The sequence below is a fragment of the Ichthyophthirius multifiliis genome (assembly GCF_000220395.1).
Source record: "Ichthyophthirius multifiliis unplaced genomic scaffold scaff_1120509251418, whole genome shotgun sequence".
NCBI classification, from domain to species: Eukaryota; Ciliophora; class Oligohymenophorea; order Hymenostomatida; genus Ichthyophthirius; species Ichthyophthirius multifiliis.
The window spans coordinates 107,643-121,480 of NW_004085893.1; the positions used below are offsets into that span (position 1 = coordinate 107,643).

Genomic DNA, 13,838 nt, shown 5'->3' on the forward strand with positions numbered 1-13,838 from the left:
AATTAATTAATTATTTTTATATAGATTATATAAATATAATTACTTTCTCTTATTTTTTATTTTTTTAAATAATAGTATTTATTTATTAATAAAAAATTAATTAATTAAATTTGTTAATAATTTAAGACTATACAAATTCAGATTGAAGCTTAAGTAATTAATCAAAGTACGATTAAAGATATATAAAATCAAATTAAAGTATTTATTTTATATTAAGTAATAGGATTTTTTTTAAAAATAATAATTAATTAATTAGATCAATAATTAAAAATATATTGGCATAATTAATATAAAAACATATAAACTCATGTTTATAAAAAATATAAATATTATAAAAATCTTTAAATGTTAAAATATATTTCAAAAAAAAAATTAAATGGAAAAATATTTAAAGAATACAAATTAAAGATTTATAAATTAAATAAATAATACAATATAAAAATAAAGAATAAATACTTTAAAAACTAAACAATTTAAATAGAAAATCAAGAAATAGAAAACTAAAAAAACCCAAAGGAATAATAAATAATATTTATAAGAAAAAAAAGCTAAGAATTAGAAAAATATATAAAATTTTATTAAATTTTATATATTTAAATTAATAATAAGTTGAACAAATAAATTAATAATAAATCGAAATTAAATAGAAAATAAAGATTTATAAGAAAAAGAAAACAAATTAAATTTCTAAAATAAACAGTTTTAAAATATAAAGAATTAATATTTAGCAAAAACATAAATAATAAATGAATAAGTAATTTAATAGAATAAATTAAATAAAAATTAATTTAAAAAGAAATTTAGATAATCTAAATATTGTTTTCAATTTAAAAATAAAATAAAAAAGATTAAAATAAACTTAGGCTGGCTTCTAATAAAAAATAAGACAATAATTATGAGAAGGATAAAATAATTAAGATAAAGAAAATTAATTATAGAGTAAAACAAAACAAAAAATTTAAAATAATAAAGGGAGAATAATATAATAAAATGGATAAAACATAATAAATAATTTTGATAAATATAATTATATAATAACTATATTTAAAAAGTTATTTAATATATATTATATAATAAAAAATACATTTTTATATTTAAAATAATAAAAGTTAAAATTAATATTTTTATAAAAAAATCAAAATTATTATCCAAATAAAATTATGTATATATTTTATAAAATCTATACTTATATTTTTATAGAAATTTTAATATAATTAATTAAAAGTAATAAATTAATTTAAATTAAAATTTTATATTAATTAATAATAATAATATAAATAAGAGACATAAATTAATAATTTTAAATAATTAAATATTATAAGAAATTTTAAAAAAGATTTATTAAATAATAATAAACAAATAAATGGAAAAAAAATAATATTAAATGATATATATTATTTATTAAAATATATATATATATATATATATTTACATATATAAATATATAATTAATATAATATTATTAAATAAATTTATAATATTGAATTAAATATTTTATTTTTTAAATAATTCTTAAATTAATTTTACAGGTGATTTTTAATTTATTAATAAATCTATATGGAAACATAAAATTTTAAATATAATATAATAATCAATCAAATTCAAATTTTCAAATGATATTTATTTTAAATAAAATTAAAATATAAATTAAAGTATTGAAGAATAATATTTTTTAATATATAATTTTATAAGGAAAAAATAATAAATAAAAACATAGATATAATAATAATTATAAATATTTTAATAAAATATTAAATAATAATTTAAAAAGAAATAAATAGAAATTTAAAAAACCAGTCTAAATGTTAATTCCAAAATTAATTTCTTTATAAATACAAAAGTATTATTCTTAATAATTAATTCAAAAAATTTATTATTAAAATATTAATTTATTTATTATTATTATTATAGTATTTTGAATATAAATTCCATGTAATTACTTAATAATTTCTATTATTTCAATAAAATTTTTAAATGTATAAAATGTTTAAATTTATATTCTAGTTATTATTGAATTTCGGTATGTTAAAAAGTTTCATTAAAATGAATTTTATTCTAATGAGAATATTTTATAAATACAACTATATAATTTAAATGACATATAATCTTTAATAAGAAAAATATTAAAAATCAATAATAAAAAATAGTATCAAATATTTAATTTTATAAATTTTTTGTTATTTTTTTTTTTTTGACAATAATTATTTATAAATTGTCTTTGCTATTAATAATTTTATTTTATAATTTAATAGAAATTATTAAAATAAATAATATAAATTTATATCTTCATTTTAAATTAATAATAAATAAATTTGTATACTAATTCATTTATTATATATTTATATTATTTATAGAAAAAAACTTAAAATTTAAATAATTAATAAATTAATCTATATTTATATGATAAATATATATAAAAAAAAAAATAATACTTAATTAAAATAATTTTTTCTGGTGTTAATTGTCTTGCACATTTTTGTGCTCATAAAGAAATAAAGCAATTTTTTTTTATATATTTAATTATATAATTAAGTTATTAAAATATTTTGTAAATAAAATTTATATATATATATATATATATATTATAATATTTGTATTTAATTTTTATTTATAAATATATATTTTTTTTTTCAAAATCTATTTTATAATAATAAATAAATTATTGTATGCTGTTTGTATTTATCAAATTTAATTTAAATTATTATTAAAATTTTTATTAGAAAAAGTTTGATTAAAACTAGGTTAATAATTCTTTAAGTTATTCTAATTTAAGGAATTTCCTAAAAAATTACTTTCAATTTTATTAAATTTCATTTACTTTTCAAGTGAGATGCCTTTATAAATATTACTGTTTTATCCTTATATATTTTTATTAAAATTTCTTTATTATAACAACTAATTAAATTTATTATTAAAAGCAAATGTACTTGCAAAATTATTAGAAGGATTTTAAACTGAATATATACCAAATCCACCGTTCTAAATATAATTAATATTGTTTTAATTAAATAATTATTTATTGTTATTATTATAATTATAAATTTGATTAATAATATTATTATTATAATCTTTATTATTTTTAATGTTATTATTATTATTATTATTATTATTATTATTATTAATATTATTATTATTTATATTTTATTAATTGAATATTTCATTATTTTTTTATAAATTAATATTAATTTATTCCCAAAAATTATTTTCTTCTTTATTTTTTTCATTTTTTATCATTTAATTTACATTATTTTCCTCTAAATATATTTATGAAGCTTTGAAATTTTATTCATTCTACTATTTATTTATTAAAAACTTTTTATTTTAAATAATATCCATTATTTACAAATTAATTTCTTTTTCTTATTAAATAAAATTTTCATCTTATTTAATAAAAATTTCCTTTTCAATAAAATATTTATGTTTTAATATTTCCGCAAAACTCGGTCTTTTTTATGGATCATATTATAACATTTACTCTATTAAATTTAATCCATCTTCACCAGCTTCAGGAATAAATTAACTAAACTACTTTTTAATTTTATTTTATGGAAAAAAAATCCCTATTTTACTTGCCAATTATATACCTTCCTACCAAATATACTATTTAGGAGTACCTAAAGTATTAATAATTTCATAAAGATGTTCCACATCATTCTTACCGGCTCATAAAGGTTCCTATCTATACAATTCTGCCATAATACACCCTAAAGCGAAAACATCAACAGGTGAATTATAATGTTTACTTCTTAAAAGCAACTCAGGAGCCCTATACCATCTCGTGGAAACATAATCTGTAAAAGGTGGCCTTTACCTAATTTCCTTTGCAAGTCCAAAATCGCAAATTTTGACATTTTTCCCATCTTCAGAAATTAATACATTTTCCGGTTTCAAATCTCTATGAAAAAAGCCGTGTTAATGCATATATGAAATTCCTTTAGCAATTTAAAAAATTATATCTCTGATATTTTTTTCAGGTATTTTTTATCTCTAATTTTTATATTATGTGTAATATTAATATATGTTAATGTCCATATGCTCAAATATTAAAAATAAATCATTTTCTATTTTTAATATTTCTTACAATTTTATAATATTTGGGTGATTTAGTTTTCGTAGAGATTTTACTTCACGAAGGTCTAAACATTCTTCCCATTTTGAAAATTTTTATTTTATTTATTTTATGGCTACTTTCATGTTTGTTTCAGTGTTTAAAGCTTCGGAGACTTCGCCATATGTACCATCACCGATTTTACGTATTATTTTATATTTTTACATTTTTTTTTTATTATATATATATATATAAAGTTTTTTTTCAATAAAATCTAGTTTTTTTATTTTAAATTATTTTTAAGTTTTTTTTTTTTTTTAATTTAAAAAAACAAAAAAATATGAATTTTATTATTTTTATTTTTATGAGTATTTTTTGTTTATTTAATTGCTAGTAATAATTAAATGATAGTAATTTTGATGAATTTATTCAAAATAATAAAGATAAAGTTATAATTTTATTTGATCATAATAAATGTAAGTCTTAATGTTAATATTATAAAGAAACGTTAAAAAATATTCATTAGATAAAACATTATATAATTAATTGGTATATTTTTTAAAAAATTATAAAAAAATAAATATTATAAAAGTTCTATTTAAAGAAATTTAAAAGGAAGATTTGATATAGATTATTTTCCATATATTATTTTGGTCAAAGATTAAAGATTTATATAATATTAAGGTAGTTCTTAAATTTAAGAAATAATGAATTTCATTAAAAATAACAATAATAGTGAAAGATTTTTAAAAATACCAGGAAAATTAGAATTTTTTTAATTTATTAAAAATATAATTTTTAAAAGAATTTCTTAAATAAATTTTTTATTTTCTTTTAAAGGAATTAGTTTGATTAGTTTTTTAAGTATTTTTATTTTGGTTTTATTTTTAAATATGAGAAATTTTAAAAAAGAACTAAATAATAAAAAAAAATGAATTTTTAATTTTAAATAAAAAAAACGAAATTTAGAATATTTATATAATATATTTTAAATAAATTTATTTTTAATATTTCTAATATATGTATTTTATAATTATGTTATAAACCACAATAAATTCATGTATTTGTAAATAATATAAAATCAAATATATATATATTAAATTGTTAAAGATAAATATGTTATCTTTTATAATTTACATTACAAAATATATTAATAGATATAGTTTTGATTATAGTTAGTAATTAAAACTTGCTTTATATAAAGAAAAAATATTAGAAATTTTAATTATAGAAAAATATTATAAATGATTATTTTATTAAATCATAGATTTAAAAAATATTAAAAGTTTAAAAGATTAAAAAAAAAAGTATAAAAAATTAACAATAATTAAATATCAAAAATACTTATAAGTATTCTTTAAAAAAAATATAAATAAATCTATTTATCATAATATTAATATAAAACAATAAAATTGTTTAAAAAATAATTAAAATTTATGATTTCTACTAATGAAAAAATGATAATTATTTATTTAATTTTTAATTTTTAGTCTATTAGCATTTTCTTAAAAAATGAAAAATTAATATTTTAAATAAATTAATTCAAGAAGATAATAAATATTAATCCAAATATTATAAAATTTACAAATATAATATTGAAATTAAAATTATAGGCTTCTCCGATTATATTGCACCTGAAATTATTTAAAGCAATATAATTATAGATTGATGTAGTTAGGAATTATTTAGTACAAAACTCTAGTTAGTATATCCCCATTTAATGACAAAACTATAATAAAATATAATCAATTTAAGAATCTAATGATTCTAGGTATGAAAAAAAAAATGAAGAATAAGATAAAATATCGTCAGAAGCCAAATATCAATACAAAAGCAATTTTTTCAGGAGTACAAATAAAGAATATAGAATGTGAGAAGATAAAATAACGATTTTTTTAATATAAAAATAAATATGTATCGATAATCCTTAAATAAGATTAAATGAATGGAAGATTATAGAGTTTTTTAATAAGTCTACATATAAATTAAAATTGAATATAAATAATAATAATAAGAATAAATAGAAATTATAGTCTCTATTTTTATGAAAGACTGTATTTATTAATAAAAAGGAGACGAAGTGTAAATAAAATTAAAAATATTAATAAAAAAGATGTATTTTTTATAAAAATATTTATAATATAATGTGAAAAAATAAAAAGGATTTTATAATATAATATATATAAGATGTATTTTTTAAAAATATAAGAAAAAAAATAAATAAGAAATTTTAAATTTATTTTAATATTATAGGAAAATTTAGAATTTAAATGAATCTATAGTTATAAATAATTGACTTTTTTATATTTAAAAAAATATATTTTAATAAATAGCATAAAATATATATAATTTAAAATAATAACTTATACACATATAAATAATAAATTAAAAAAAAAATTATTTTATTTTAAGTTTTATTTAAATTGAAAAAAAAAAAAATGGACGCTCCTCAATTAAATGAAGATGAATTAAATGAAATATATAGTTGGATAGATTCTATAAGCCTATCAAGACCTAAAAAAAATATGGCAAGAGATTTTGCAGATGGAGTTTTAATGGCAGAAGTAATAGCTAATTTTTTCCCAAGATTAGTATAATTGCATAATTATTCAGGTGCAAACTCAATGAAATAAAAAGTATATAATTGGGAAACATTATAATGTAAAAATTCGAATAAATAAAAATATAATAATATATATAAAAATATATATATATATTTATATATATTTAAATTTACATTTACATTTAAAATAATATAAATTTATAAATTCATAAATTATTTAATATAATTTATTTATTTTATTTTGTAAATATAGAAAAAGTATTTAGAAAATTAGGATTATAAATTAGTAAACAAGATATTAATAATATTATAAATTGTGTACCTGAGTCCATTGAAAGAGTACTTCGAGTTATTTAAATAAGAATTCAAGACATGATTAATGAATAATAAAATAATTCTCCTTTAAAAATATAAAATAATTCATGTGAAAGAAATGTATAAAATAATTATTCTAACTCAAGAAACAACTAAAGTTAAAATGTAAATGAAATGTAAAATATTTTAAATAGATTTAAATTATTTTATATAAATAAAATTTATTTTAGAAATAAATAAAGTTAAAGAAATCAAAATAATTAATAAGATGAAATAATTTGGGAAAAAGATTAAACAATTAATGAATTAAGAGAAACTATAGATGTACATAACTTTCTATTGCTATATTTATAATCATAATTATTATTATTATTATTATTTTTATTATTATTATTATTATTATTATTATTATTTTTTTATTTATTTTATAATAATATTTTTATTATATTAATTATTATATTATTTTTTATTTCATTTTTTTCTTTAAGATTTTAGAATTAAAAATTAGAAAATTAGAAGATTTAATAAAGTTAAAAGATAATAAGATTAATACTCTTTAAAATAAACTAGGTGAACATGGTTTATATTGAAAATAATAAACTATTAAATAAATTATATTTTTTTATAAATATATATAATTTTAATATTTTATTTTTTCTTAAATAATTTTTGGCTTTTATTTTTATTTTAATTATATATATATATAAATATATTTGTTTCTGTTATAAAATTCTTTAATTTTAATATATATAATATATATTTTTTTAAATAAAATAATTATTTTATTATTATATATAAATTAAAAAAAATTACAAAATATATAAAATAAATAAATAATTAATTATTTTTATTTGAAATAAATTGATTAACTATATAATTATATATAAAAAATTTTTAGTAATTTTATATTAAATTATTTTTTATTTTAAATAAAAAACTTTTATAATATATATTTTATATTAACTTATATAAAAATATGAAAAATTATTTATTTAATAAAAACAATTTATATTATTAACATTAAAGAAAATATATATATATAATTTTTTTTATACCATTAATTTTAAATTAAGTAATATTAATATATATAAATATATAGATTTTACAATATTATAAATTTTTATTAATTAATATATGACTATAATATTATTTATTAAAAAGATATATTAAAATAATTGATTCTATATAAGTAAAAAAAGAAAATACTCTATAATATAATGAAAAAAAAAAAAAATATTTATTAATTAATTTTTTTAAATAAATAAATAAATAAAAAGTATATATTTTAATACCAATTAAGCTTTATAAATAAATTAAAAGCTAAAATATAATTTTGTGCAATTTAATATATAAAATAATTTAAATATAATTTCTTTATAATTATAAAAAATATATATTTTTTTAAAAAAAATTGAATATCTTTTTTATGCTTTAAATATATATATATATATATTATTTAAATAACTTAAAAAAAATATTACACTTTTTTTTTAATATTAAAAAAATAAAAAATTTTACTATAATAAGAAAAAAACCTATATAATATATATAATTACATATAAATATTTTATTTTATTTTTTCAGTCTAGAACTTTATTTCGAGTGAATTTTCTAAAGTAAAAGACTATTTATAATAATAGAAACACTAAATGAAAGGAAAATAAATATATAAAACTTCCTAATAAATATCTAATAAAAACTCTATTCTAGATATTAAATAAGAGAATTTATCTAATTATTATTAAGAAGTTTATAAAAAAATGAAATTTACAGAAAAAGAAGATGAAATCATCCTTAATTTCGTTTAAAAACATGGAAAAAAATGGTCAGAGATAGCTAAAAAACTACAAGGAAGGACTGAAATAATGATAAGAAATAGATATTATTTAAAAATAAGGAAACTAAGATAATAATAGGAAGAATAAAATATACCTAAAGATACATACTCTATTGAAAATAATATAAATATAACTAATAATAATATAACTAATGACTATTTTGCTGACATTGAAAACTAAAATTTAGATATTGATTTTTTCGAAAAGAAGAAAATTAATTTTCTAGAAAATAATAATTTAATCAATAAAGAAAATAATAATTTATTATTTAAAAAAGAAAATAATAATGTTTTTTTCGAAAAATAAAATAATAATAATAATGTTATTTTGTAAAAATACAATAATAATAATAATGATGTTTTTTAACAAATAGATAATTACTAATTAATTTAAAAATAAGATAATTTAAATATATTTAACAAAGATAAAATTAATAATAAATTAAATAAATAAAAAAATATCTATTATTTATAAAATTAAATATAAATGATATAATAAATACTTTATTAATGTAAAAGCGAAATCTTAAAATAAAATATTTCAATATAAAATATTGACGGGTTATAATTAAATACTTTTTTAAATGATTCTGATATGATTTTCTAATAATAAAATAAGAGTTTAGATTTCTTTTGAATTTATATTTTTATATATTTGTTTGTATTTTTTTTTTTTTAATAATTATTAATTTTTTTATTTAAAAATTCATTATATTTATATAAAAATAAATTATATATATTCATTAGTTTTAATTTTTTTTTTTATATTAAATTATTTACATATTTTATGAATATAAATTAAATATATATTTTTTTTTAATATTTAAATTGATTTTAATTTTTTTTTAAAAAAAGAAATAAATATTAAAAAAAAATGGCATAAAGTGTAGCTTAATATGTTTCAAATTAAATAACAACCAAATATAATACAAAAGACAAAAAAAATACAAAAAACTAAATAGACCCAAGAGTTATAGATGAAAACTTAATTATGTATATATATATATATATATATATATATATATATATATATATATATATATATAATTTGCATATATATTTATACAATTATTAATAAATATAGATAATGTGTAAAATAATTTAATCAAGAAAATAGTAAAATTGTTTCAGAAAATATAATACTTTAATAGTTAAGAATTCTACAATTATCATTTAAGAGTATTTTATATTTATTAATTTTAAATTATAAAATATAATAATTAAATAAAGATATTGCAAAAATATAAAATTTGGATGGATTAGAAAAACTTGAAAAGCTACAACTTGATAATAATTTAATAGCTAAAATAGAAGGAATAGGTCATTTAGTAAATTTGAAATGGTTAGGTAAAATAATATTTAAATAATTAATATAATATTAAATAAATAAAAAGATCTTTCATTTAATTTAATTGAAAAAATTGAAGGATTGGAAAATCTGAAATAGTTAAAAGATTTATCATTATTTAATAATAGAATAAAAAAGATAGAAGGACTCTAAAAAAACTTATTATTAAATGTATTTTCTGTAGGAAATAATAAGTTAGCTTCTTACGAAGAAGTAAATAAATCAATTAAAATAATTAATTATATATTTATTTTTTTATTATATTATTTATTTATTTTTAATTATTATATTTTATTTTTAATTAAAATATAAATATAGATAACTGGATATTTCTAATATAAAAAGGCAAATGATGAAGGTACTTAAGAAAGATTTCATTTTAAGCATTTATAAGTTTTAAATGTATTAGGAAATCCTTTTACTAGGGATAAAGAAAATGAATACAAAGTATATATATAAAGATATATATATATAAATTATATATATATATATTTTTTTTTACTAATTTACTATTTTATTATTTTTTTTTTAACTAAAAATGATAATTTAAATTTTTTTATTATAAAATTTATAAATCTAAAATAATTTTTTTTTTTTTTATGTATAATTTTATTTATTATAAAAAAAGACTCATATTATTTGTGCTATACCTAATTTAAAATATTTAGATTATGTTTTTATTGATGAGGGTGATAGAAACTTAATTAAATAAAATGAAGAAAATATATTTGCAATGTATTAAATAACTACAACTGAATATGAGAAGCAAATGAAAGCTTTAGAAGAAACAGAATTAGAAATATAGAGATAATAAAGAATAAAAAAAGAAGCAAAAATGGATATTTTAGATAATTTAGGAGATTAATTAGTTAATATAGAAGAGTTAAATAAAGTAAAATTAATTTAACCTTTATAAATATAAGAAGAAATCGAAAAGTAAAAAAATAAAAATAAAAATTAATAAAAAAATAAAAATAAAAAATTTTTAGATTTAAATAAAAAGTTGAATTAGCTGTAAAAGATTCAATATAAACACATGTTATTAAAAATCATTAAGAAATAATATCAAATTAGTAAAAATACGAGTAATCATTTAGAGATAGAGAAATTGTATCTGAAAAGGAAAATTTAGAAGTTTTAAGAATTTTCGAACACTAAAAAAAAATTGTCTTTAGAAATTGGGAAAAACAATAAAGAAATAATGAAGGTAATTTATAAATTGAAAATAATATATATATATATATATGAATAAAAAAAGAATTATAAAATAATTAATAAAAATATATAAAATTTAAATATTTTTTTTTTTTTAAATAAAACAAAACAAAAACAAAGAAAAAAAAGATGATAGTGAATTAAAGTAATTAATAGAAGAAACAAAAGAATTAAAAAATAAACTTTTAAATATAGAAATTTAATTAGTTGAAGAATTAGAATAGGCATAAACAGATTTTGAAAATTTCTTTAAAGATAAAATATAGAGAGAAATTGATCCCTTTTTTGATACTGGAAGTAAAAAAGTAGACGATTGTGTTTTGGAGTTTTATTAAAAACTTAATGATATAAAGACATATGAAGATAAATAATATCATTAAAATCTTGATTAATAAGAAGAAGAAGAATAAGATTTAGAAGAAAGTGAAAGAAATAGTGTATAATAAAAAAAAAAAATTACAAAAAAAAAAAAATAACAAAAAAAAAAATAGTTACTTGAAAATAGAGAAGCTTTAAATTAACTTATAATGTAAATTAAAGATACAATATAAGAAAATGCTGGATAAAAAGTTATATATATATATTTTTTTTTATAGTTTTTTAATATTTTTTTTACTAAATTAGATTTAAAAATGCTAAACTTTAATTAGTTAAGATTAAATTTAATATTCTTAATAAAAAAAAGCAAGAATGTATGAAAGAAATAGAAAGAACATAAAATAAATTTTATAATAAATTAAAAGTTATGAAGCTGAAATTTTAAATAAAATTTAAGAAAATGAAAGTGATAGTGATAGAGAATGAAAAAAAAAAATAGAATAAATATATTTCTTTTTTTTTATTCGGTTTTTGTTATATTATTAAAATAAATTTTTATTATTTATTATATAAATTTAATTATATATTAATTACATAGTTTTTATAATATTATTTTTATTTACAATTTTTTTTTTTTTATTATAGTTTAATTTTATTTATTCTAGATATTTATTTTAAAATAATATAATAAACTTTATAATTATTTATAAAAATAAATAATTAATTAAATATATTATTAAATTATTAATTTTAGGGATTAAAAATTATAAAATACACATATCTATATATATATATATATTTAATAATTTAAATGAATATAATAAATATAAATATAATATTGATTATTAAATATTTATAATTTTATTTATATTAGAATAATTTTTTTTTATTTTACATATAATTTATACTTTACTATTTATTTTTATATAAAATTATAATATTTTATAAGTTTATTAGATATAAATAAATGAAAAAATTATATAATTTATAAAAAAAATATATAAAAAAATTATATAAAAATAAATAAATAATATAAATACAAAAAATTATTTATAATTTTGATAATAATTTATTAATTAATTTTAATTTTATATATATTAATTTCTTTTTTTAATATATTTTATATTTTTTAGACAAATAAATATAAAGAAAAAACAAAAAAAACTCATGCTTATAATTTTTGATCTTTTTTAGAACAACAAGAAAAAAGGCAACTAACTTTATTAACCGATAAATTATTTTTTAAAATATTTTTTTTTTCCCTGAGTTTTTTTAATATGTTAAATGTTAGTTCCAGCCCATATCTAAATATCATATTCTAAATTGATTTAATCCTTATATTATAAATCATGTACTATACAAACCGTATCTAAAAACCTTAAACTGGAATTTTAAACTAGTTCTGTAAAAATATTATTTATCTCTTTAATATTCTCAATAATAATATCTGATATTAATTATTTTGTATATGGATATACTATATCTTATTCAAAAGTCATTAATAATATTTAGTCTTACATATAATTTAATTCTCTTAATAATTATTTCCATATTATCGAAAACTCAAATAATAATTATTTCTTATATTCAATATTTTATAGTCCTCCTAATACTTCTACAAGACGAGTTTATTATATTTTATCTATTAATCCTAAAACTCTTTTTTTTGATTTTCTATTAATTCGTAACTGCTTATTTTTAAATAACTTTACTTAGATGTTACTGATACTTGTAAATTAGTATTATTTTAATGTGTATTTGTTTCTATCTAAAGCATATCGTTTTTTAAATTACTATTGAAAGTCTTTCTTTTATTTTAATCTATAATATGTTGCTAATTAATCATTAAATAAAATATGAATATATTTAAAAATAAAAATTTACAATATATTATTTATTTTTTATTTTTTTTATCAAAAAAATAAATATTCATTTATTATTGTTATATATAATAACTTATAAGAAATATTTATTTAAATATTATGTTTATTGAAAAAATATAAATATTATTTATAAATATATTAAAAATAAATATTTTAAAGGAATTAATAAATAAAATAAAAATTAAATAATAATATAATTTAAATATTATAAATATCTATATATAAATAAATATAAATAAAAATATATAAATTATAAGTATATATATATATATATATATATATATATATATATATATACTACTAAATTAAAT

At 12.8% G+C, this 13,838-nt stretch overlaps 3 protein-coding genes across 3 annotated transcripts, besides 29 other annotated features; 2 read left to right on the forward strand and 1 right to left on the reverse strand. All coding sequences in view use genetic code 6, as the record gives it.

The window, feature by feature from the left end:
- Window positions 1-1,406: 1,406 nt before the first annotated feature.
- Window positions 1,407-1,447: a microsatellite.
- A 5-nt stretch (window positions 1,448-1,452) lies between these two features.
- Window positions 1,453-1,498: a microsatellite.
- A 463-nt stretch (window positions 1,499-1,961) lies between these two features.
- Window positions 1,962-1,998: a microsatellite.
- A 1,013-nt stretch (window positions 1,999-3,011) lies between these two features.
- Window positions 3,012-3,147: a microsatellite.
- Window positions 3,148-3,358: 211 nt separating this feature from the next.
- Window positions 3,359-3,399: a microsatellite.
- Window positions 3,400-3,663: 264 nt separating this feature from the next.
- Window positions 3,664-4,275, reverse strand: IMG5_199780 (intestinal cell mak-like kinase, putative; the record flags this gene model as incomplete). The annotated part of the gene is made up of 2 exons (XM_004024072.1): window positions 3,664-3,987; window positions 4,126-4,275. 2 exons carry the CDS (start codon window positions 4,273-4,275, stop codon window positions 3,664-3,666), a joined length of 474 nt encoding a protein of 157 aa, XP_004024121.1.
- Window positions 4,276-6,486: 2,211 nt separating this feature from the next.
- Window positions 6,487-7,516, forward strand: IMG5_199790 (sperm flagellar protein 1, putative; the record flags this gene model as incomplete). The annotated part of the gene is made up of 3 exons (XM_004024073.1): window positions 6,487-6,709; window positions 6,865-7,167; window positions 7,422-7,516. 3 exons carry the CDS (start codon window positions 6,487-6,489, stop codon window positions 7,514-7,516), a joined length of 621 nt encoding a protein of 206 aa, XP_004024122.1.
- Window positions 6,726-6,765: a microsatellite.
- Window positions 7,286-7,390: a microsatellite.
- Window positions 7,297-7,406: a microsatellite.
- Window positions 7,517-7,608: 92 nt separating the features above from the next.
- Window positions 7,609-7,723: a microsatellite.
- Window positions 7,724-8,988: 1,265 nt separating this feature from the next.
- Window positions 8,989-9,079: a microsatellite.
- Window positions 9,044-9,136: a microsatellite.
- Window positions 9,126-9,187: a microsatellite.
- Window positions 9,188-9,429: 242 nt separating this feature from the next.
- Window positions 9,430-9,480: a microsatellite.
- Window positions 9,457-9,499: a microsatellite.
- Window positions 9,500-9,637: 138 nt separating this feature from the next.
- Window positions 9,638-12,130, forward strand: IMG5_199800 (leucine rich repeat protein; the record flags this gene model as incomplete). Its single annotated transcript, XM_004024074.1, has 9 exons — window positions 9,638-9,756; window positions 9,848-10,110; window positions 10,158-10,324; window positions 10,430-10,558; window positions 10,740-11,047; window positions 11,101-11,318; window positions 11,447-11,763; window positions 11,818-11,895; window positions 11,951-12,130. The coding sequence occupies 9 exons, from the start codon at window positions 9,638-9,640 to the stop codon at window positions 12,128-12,130; spliced, it is 1,779 nt and encodes a 592-aa protein (XP_004024123.1).
- Window positions 9,758-9,809: a microsatellite.
- Window positions 10,346-10,411: a microsatellite.
- Window positions 10,347-10,415: a microsatellite.
- Window positions 10,382-10,421: a microsatellite.
- Window positions 10,556-10,598: a microsatellite.
- Window positions 10,560-10,603: a microsatellite.
- Window positions 11,052-11,092: a microsatellite.
- Window positions 11,771-11,814: a microsatellite.
- A 42-nt stretch (window positions 12,131-12,172) lies between the features above and the next one.
- Window positions 12,173-12,234: a microsatellite.
- Window positions 12,235-12,498: 264 nt separating this feature from the next.
- Window positions 12,499-12,548: a microsatellite.
- An 82-nt stretch (window positions 12,549-12,630) lies between these two features.
- Window positions 12,631-12,675: a microsatellite.
- Window positions 12,648-12,694: a microsatellite.
- A 998-nt stretch (window positions 12,695-13,692) lies between these two features.
- Window positions 13,693-13,824: a microsatellite.
- Window positions 13,694-13,768: a microsatellite.
- Window positions 13,730-13,824: a microsatellite.
- Window positions 13,825-13,838: the final 14 nt, after the last annotated feature.